This window comes from Diospyros lotus, chromosome 11 (genome assembly GCF_014633365.1).
Source record: "Diospyros lotus cultivar Yz01 chromosome 11, ASM1463336v1, whole genome shotgun sequence".
Classification (NCBI taxonomy): domain Eukaryota; kingdom Viridiplantae; phylum Streptophyta; class Magnoliopsida; order Ericales; family Ebenaceae; genus Diospyros; species Diospyros lotus.
The window spans coordinates 31,498,728-31,506,217 of record NC_068348.1 but is presented as its reverse complement, the minus strand read 5'-3'; the positions used below and the strand labels follow the sequence as shown (position 1 = coordinate 31,506,217).

The window sequence follows — 7,490 nt, the reverse complement described above, 5'->3', positions numbered from 1 at the left end:
TCTTAATTTGGGCTTCATTAATTATACATTTGGATCTTTCATAAGTCTAACTTGACCCAACTCATTCTGCAACTAAGTCTATGTTTAATTCATATAAATCACTTAAAATTATTGTGTCATCTAAATAATTATGACATAATAAATCTATCTTATTTTTAGATAATATTTATTTATTACACCTTATTTTTAGTTATAAAACATCCTTTTTTGTGCCTATTCTTCTCATTTTCAATACTTATTTTTATTTGGCCAAACTTTTATTTCTTTCATGTATTTTCATATTTTTTTTGTGTGTGCATTCAAGCTTTTCATTATTTCAATTACATTCTTAAACTTATATTTTTAAATCAATTTAATCCTTATATTTTGATCTTTTTTTGTGTGACAATTCGAACTTTTTATTATTTCGATTATACCCTGAACCTATATTTTTGAGTCAATTTAGCAATAGTAATTTAATATGAACAGAGTGTAACGTGTATTTTATCATTTCATTTTTTTTTCACACATTAAAGTATAAAAATTAAATTAACTTAAAAATACATATATATGAGTATAATTAAAACAATGAAAAATTTGACTCGCCAAAAGTAAAAAATATCAAAGTATAGAGATTAAATTGATTTGAAAATCAAGTTTAGGGGTGTAATCGAAACAACGAAAAATTTGAATAATTATATGAGAAAAATATGAAAGTATAAAGATAAAAATATGAATTTAGCCATTTTTATTTCATTTAAACAAATAAATGTATGAACATATCAAAAAGAATGTTTTTAAGAATTAATTAATTTTCAAAACGTTACCAATTTAGAATCCCATGCATATTCAATAAAAAAAAAAAAAATCCAAGAAGAAGAAACAAGAAAAGTGAGAGAGAGGGAAAAAAAAGAAAAAAAGCGATAGCACTAGCAAGCCAGTCTTGGAACCTCAATTGCTCGTCAAGGTCCTGAGTTGTACAAAAGAAAAGAAAAAAAAAAATACAACTAACCATGGTTGGGTTTATCTGACAAATGATCTTCGCATGAGTCCCCCTCGAAGTGATCGCCATTGTTAGAATTAGTGTCACCTTGCCATGTCCAAACAATGTCTTTCAATGCTGGCCTAACATCCTCTTCACAGAATTTGGCATACTCCAGAGTATCGCCGGAGGTCTTGGAAAACTCCACCACCGCCACTTGATCCGTCGCCACCTCAAACACCTCCACTGCCACCGACAGCGGCCCCTTCCGCCCCTCTGTCTCGCCTTGCAGCCTTAGCTTAAAGTCCTGCACCTTCGCCACCTTAAAGCTCAACCCTTTCGCCACCTCCTCGATCTTGTCCACGATCGTTGTCGCCGACGACCTCGAAGTGAACATGGACTTCGACTTCCTCTTGTTCTCGAACAAGCTCGACAAGTCAAACCCAGAAGACATTGACGATATGAACTCGAAAGCGTTCAGGAATGAAGGTGTCGAAGCCGACTTCTTCATCTTACTCGATTGTTGCTTCAGTACCGGCACTGATGAAGAAGAAGAAGAAGGAGAAGAAGATGAAGAAGAAGAAGAAGAAGAAGAAGGCATTTCATCGTTTGCTCGTTCTGTTGACTGCTCTTCTAATGGCGATGAATTCCGAATTGAAAATGAGTTTCTTCTTGCAAATCCTTTCCTAAACCACGTTTCTCGCATTATCGCCGGAATCGTGATGCGTCTTTCTGGGTCGGCCACGAGGAGCTTCGAAATTAATCTCCTTGCTTCCCAAGAAATCCATGGCGGATACTCGAACTCGGCCTTGAAAATTTTTGTATACATTCTCATCACATTCTCGTCTTGAAATGGCAAAAACCCAGAGAGAAGAACGTACAAAATTACCCCACAAGACCAGATATCAGCTTTGGCGCCGTCGTAGCCTTTCTTCCGGAGCACCTCCGGCGCGACGTAGGCCGGGGTTCCACACTGGGTGTGGAGAAGACCGTCGTTCCAACGTTGCTCCGGCAAGGCCGAGAGTCCAAAATCGGAGACCTTGAGGTCCTCGTGTTCATCCAAAAGAAGGTTTTCCGGCTTCAAGTCACGGTGGTAGACACCTCGACTGTGGCAGAAATCGACCGCACTGATCAGCTGTTGAAAGTACTTTCTGGCAAGGGCCTCCGACAGCTTCCCCTTCGCCACCTGTGGATGATAATCCAAATTAATTCGGATTCATCTTGACCTCATTCTAATCTCAAACTCTACTCTTTCATGTATGATTCTCTAAAATTGAAGTCTCAACCTAGAAAATAGATCTAAAAAACTCGATCTTTCATAAACTTTTCTCAAATTGACGATGATCCGCGTCTTATTCGCCGACCTAATTAACACAAGTTACACAAAAGAAAGACGACGTCCTCTCTTCTTTCAACATCGATCAATTAATCCGATCAATCCATATAACATTTGATCGAGTTTTTCAAGCATTCTATTCTATATAAACAAAACAAAAACTAGCTAGAGATGTAATTACCTTAGCGAAGAGCTCGCCGCCGTTGACGTACTCCATGACGAGGAAGATCTTGGCTTTGTTGGCCATGACTTCTTTGAGTTCCACCACGTTGGGGTGGCGGACGAGCCTCGTGACGGAAATCTCTCGCAGGATCTGCTCCACCATCCCTTCCTCCTTCACCTGTTTCTTGTTGATCACTTTGATCGCCACATCCTCGCCGGAAACCAGGTGCTTGCCGTAGTAAACCTTGGCGAACGTCCCTTTCCCCAGCAATCTCCCCCTTTCGTACTTTCCAAACAGTGTCTGCGTCGTCTCCTCCATGGCACCCGCCGATCGATTTGCCAAACAACCGATCAATCATCAATCTGCAGGTTTTCTAGATCCAAAAACATTGATAAATTAATCCCCGAGATCGAGAGAGAGATTAAGCGAAATTGAATATGATAAGATGTATATAAGGCTTGGAAATCGGAAAGATAAAGATTTGAAAGTGTTGGAGATCTGTAACTGATTGACGTCGTCGTCTTCTTCTCTTTGTGGCTCTGGTTGATTGGATTTTTGGAGCTGGCAATGACTTGGTTTTGTTGTTTCAACAATAAGCAATTAATAAGCAAAAAAAAAACTCAAAATTTTGCCATTTCCTTTTAAAAGGTATGAATCCCGCTCGTCTCAAAAGTGTTACTAATAACATGAAGGATCGAGTTAATTAAATCCTAATTTTTCATTCCTAATCAAAAGATTAAGATTTAATTAACATGATATGTCATGTTATTAGTAACCCAAAAATAATAGAGTCAAAAAAATATATACATATAAAATTGGTTATATTTAAAACATCTCGTGTTATTTCTAATAATTATGGGTGTGTTTGATAACATAAAAAATACATAGAAAATATCACATCCAATGAATTGAATTCCATTTTTAGTGTTTGACACACTATATTTTTCATGAATTGAATTTCATGATATAATCATTAAAGTATGTTTTTACCTTTTTTCTATGAAAAATTTTATCTAGGGGGAGATAATTTTTGTTTTCTATACAAGTTGAAAAATATTTCTCCTTCTAACTAAATGTTACCAAACACACTCTGTATGTGTTAGAATAATGTCATGTCAATAATTTATTGTGATTATCATTAGGAAGGGTGATATGTAGTGTAACTAGTGTTGTCCTATTAAGTTTCATTTTATATTTCTATTCATGAATTTATGAACACAAATGCATCTAGAAAATATCTCACAATTCGAATAAAATAAATTATTTGTGTCGAACAAAAAAACCTACCAAAGAGTCTCCAACCACACCTTGTGTAGTCAATAATACACTCTTTAGTCTATATATGCATATCTAAAATGTTATTTAGATATTCAATTCTAATACTTATGATAATATTCTATAATGATATTTTATTTTATACTGGTTGTCATATCAATGAAAATATACATGACATTAGTATTAACAAAAGGGTTAATTTTAAGTGTTCAAATAGCATTTATATATATATATATAATATAATATAAATTATATATTATTGTTATCTAGATACAACAATTAATTTGTTTGTATTGAGAGAGTATCTCAATCGAAATTTTTGAGATACTTGCAAAGAAGAAAATCGATTAAGGGCGTAGGTAAATCTCCTGCACAGTCTCTCCAAATATTTAAAATAATCATGGGCATACATCAACTGAAGGAAAGTCATCTTATTTATAGAGAAGATAATACTAGAAAAGTCACACTTTTCGGCGAGCACATTGAAGGTATTTTTGATTCGCTCTTCATGATCTCATGTGAATAATATTTAGAGATCAAGTCTCTCAAGATCTATAGTCTCCCAAAAGGGTCTCTATAGTACTAGCACTATTGAGAGAGAAGCTATCAAGTTTAGGTGACCCACGAGAGTCTCTAAATAAAACTTTTCTTGTGATTGAGTGACTTATAAAGCTCTCTTGGAAAGGTCTCTAGTAGACGTCAAAAAATACTTTTAGGAGAGATTATTCAAATTTCTCGTTTTGAAGTTAGTCGAATCTTTCAGTTTAAGGTTAGTCGGACCTCTTAGTTTGAGGTCAATTGAATCTCTCAAATTGAGATCACTCGATTTTCTCAATCTTTCGATAGGCTTTTAAGTCTATTTAAATTTGGATCCACCATGGAACACATATAAATTGTTATTTATATACTTAAATTTAATATTTGTAATGATGCTTTATTTTGATATTTTATATTATTTTAATTTAAATATATAAATATTAATATAAAGTATCCATCAAAATATTCATATAGTAAGCTCACAAATAGCATTTTTTTTAGGAGTTAAATAATCAAAACAATTCCTCGATCCGACATTGATGCAAGTTCAGGACAATAATTAAATTAATTAATGTAGGCCATGATGGAAACAGCCCTCCATTGCTTGTGTTTGAAGTTTATGGGTTGCCACAAATGAACAACTGTCAAGTATATATAAACTAATAACCAATTATAAAATACCAACGGGGATATGAACACCACTTTAAAGTAACAAAACATAAACATCTTTAATTTGAGAGAGTATTTGTGTGTTTTGATAAGGGTGATTAAAATTTTAATTTAATCAGAATAATCGGATCGATCGAAATTGTCTGTTTGATTCTATTCAAATTAAGTGTCGATTTGATTAAATTTAATTTTTATATTAAAAAAATTGAAATAACTTAACTAACTAAAATGTAAAAAACCATGTTGTTTTCTTTCGATTTTTTTTCATCTTTTTCAATTTTTCGATTCTTTTGATTTCTCAATTGGTTTAGTTTTTCATATTTGTTCGATTTTTTAATTTGTTCAATCAATTCAATTTAATTTTTTATATAAGTTCGGGTATTTCAATTTTACTATTTTAGTAAACCAATCGAATGTCCATCAGTAATTTTCTTATTCATTGAGTTCGTAGAATTTTAATGGTCTCATCAAAATTTTAATTTTTCTCTATTAAAGTGGTACATATATTTGTTAAATGAGTTATAATTTAATATATCCTATAAGACCTTTTTGGGCGGTTTTTAATATATTGATGTGTGTGTATATATGTGTGTTTTTTTTCTTTTCTTTTTTTGTATATTGATTCATATAAATATAACAATGTCTCCCTTACTTCTCTATTTATGTATCTAAATGCTTTTAACTAGAAACATTTAATTGTCACATGATAAATCCCTCAGCTCCACATGTGGTATTAAAGATGTAGACTTCCACCATGTTAACATGCATATATTGTTACTAAAATTGTGGCATTTATATGTAACCATAGTTGTTAGATAGAGTTATTAGATAACTCGCAAGTAATAGTTGAAGTTAGAAAAATTAAAGATAAAATAAACTCACAAATTTTACGTGATTCACTCAGTAGAAATTACGTCTAATAACAAGTGAAATAATGATCTCACTGTAAAGAATAAGAAAATTATAATTACTCTCAAATTATAAGAAGATGCAATTATCACTTTTTCTCTAATAATAAGAGTAAAATATCTCTTATAGTGATGAATAAGATTTGAGAATGAGATGAATAAGGATGCTTAAACCTTATAGAAAGAGGGATATTTATACTTGAACTTCACCCTTCTTCTTCCTTATATTTTTTTTTAAATATTCATTTATCAAAGATTGTGCCTTGTTTAATTTTTCATCATTAAAAGTTACAATTTCTTTAACCTTTTCACGTTCAACAATCATGAGATTTTGTTACTATGATTGAATTATTATAAATGTTATTTATGTTCGTGACAAGACACCAAGGTTATGTTTTGTTGGTCGGAATGGGAAAGTAAGGGAGTGAGGTTTTCACAAAAGAACTATTTGGTTATTATTATGGGAAGGCAAAAGTTCAATTTACCTCAACTGACCAAATTTGTTAATTAGTTCAGTTCGATTTTTTCTCACACTGGTTCAATTCAGTTAAGTTTTCTCAAAAGTTTAATTTTCGGTTCAATTTTTTGTTAAAAGAATTGAATTATCTAAATCGTCTGAACTTTAAAATGATGTTATTTTGATATTTATAAAACAATTTTTTTTTCTTCAATTTTGTGTGTTTTCTTTCAATTACTTTGATTTTCTTCGATCTTTTTTTTTTTTTGCGTTTATTCAATTTAATCGTTTCAGTTCGATTTATACAGTTTGGATTCTATTTTATAGGTTTCGATTAATTCAATATTTTGGATTAATTGGTTTGTTCAGTTCAATTTTACTTCTCGATTTGATTTAATCGGTTAGTGAATTTCATTCAGAACCAACCGTTTGCACATCTCTAGTTATTATGAAATAATTGAATGATTTGTACTCTCAAAATGATGGAAAGACTCTTTATTACAAAATATATGAAAAATTTTATCATTTCATGAAATGAGAAGTATTATTACTTCATTTTTTTTTTTTTAATATATTGCCACATATATAAGCTTATTATCACATTTTTCTTGTTTGGTTGGTCGGAATGAAAACTAATAGAGTGAGATTCTCACAAAATAACTATTTGGTCATTATTGTGAGAGAGCAAATGTTTGATTTACCTGAATTAATTGAATCAAACTAACTAAACTTGTCGATTCAATTCGATTTTTTCTTGCATTAATTTGGTTCGGTTTGGTTAATTTTTCTCAAAAGTTTAGTCTTCGATTTTCAATTTAGTTTTTTTGTTAGAAAAATTAAATTAACCAAACCAACTGAATTTTAAAATAATATTGTTTTGATATTTATAAAATCGACATGATTTTTTTCGATTTTGTGTGTTTTCTTTCAGAAATTTTGATTTTATTTAATTTTTTTATGTTTCTTTAATTTAATCGGTTCAGTTCGATTTATAGGAGTTGATTTCGATTTTGTTAGTTATCAATTAGTTTAATTTTTTGGATCAATCAATCGATTAGTGAATTTCGATTAAAACTGATCGTTTACACACATTTCATTATTACGAAATAATGGAATAATTTATCCTCTTAAAATAATTGAAAACCTTTTTATAACAAAATGGATAGAAATTTTTCTCATTCCCT

At 31.2% G+C, this 7,490-nt stretch overlaps 1 protein-coding gene across 2 annotated transcripts; it reads right to left on the bottom strand.

Moving 5' to 3' along the window:
- Nucleotides 1–923: 923 nt before the first annotated feature.
- On the bottom strand, nt 924–3,018 carry LOC127813267 (CBL-interacting serine/threonine-protein kinase 5-like). Of its 2 annotated transcripts, none has more exons than XM_052354157.1 (3): nt 2,966–3,018; nt 2,479–2,833; nt 924–2,147 (listed from the first exon to the last, which is right to left on the bottom strand). In XM_052354157.1, the coding sequence occupies exons 2-3, from the start codon at nt 2,776–2,778 to the stop codon at nt 987–989; spliced, it is 1,461 nt and encodes a 486-aa protein (XP_052210117.1). In that variant the 5' UTR covers nt 2,779–2,833; nt 2,966–3,018; the 3' UTR covers nt 924–986. The 2 variants fall into 2 exon arrangements, with proteins under 2 accessions (XP_052210117.1, XP_052210119.1); XM_052354159.1 differs by having other exon boundaries at nt 924–1,769; nt 1,851–2,147; nt 2,479–3,011.
- Nucleotides 3,019–7,490: the final 4,472 nt, after the last annotated feature.

Coding starts and splice junctions, on each gene's coding strand:
- LOC127813267 (XM_052354157.1), bottom strand. CDS start 2,778: ATGGAGGAGACGACGCAGACACTGTTTGGAAAGTACGAAAGGGGGAGA. Junction 2,148..2,478: donor GCGGCGAGCTCTTCGCTAAG/GTAATTACATCT, acceptor TATCATCCACAG/GTGGCGAAGGGGAAGCTGTC.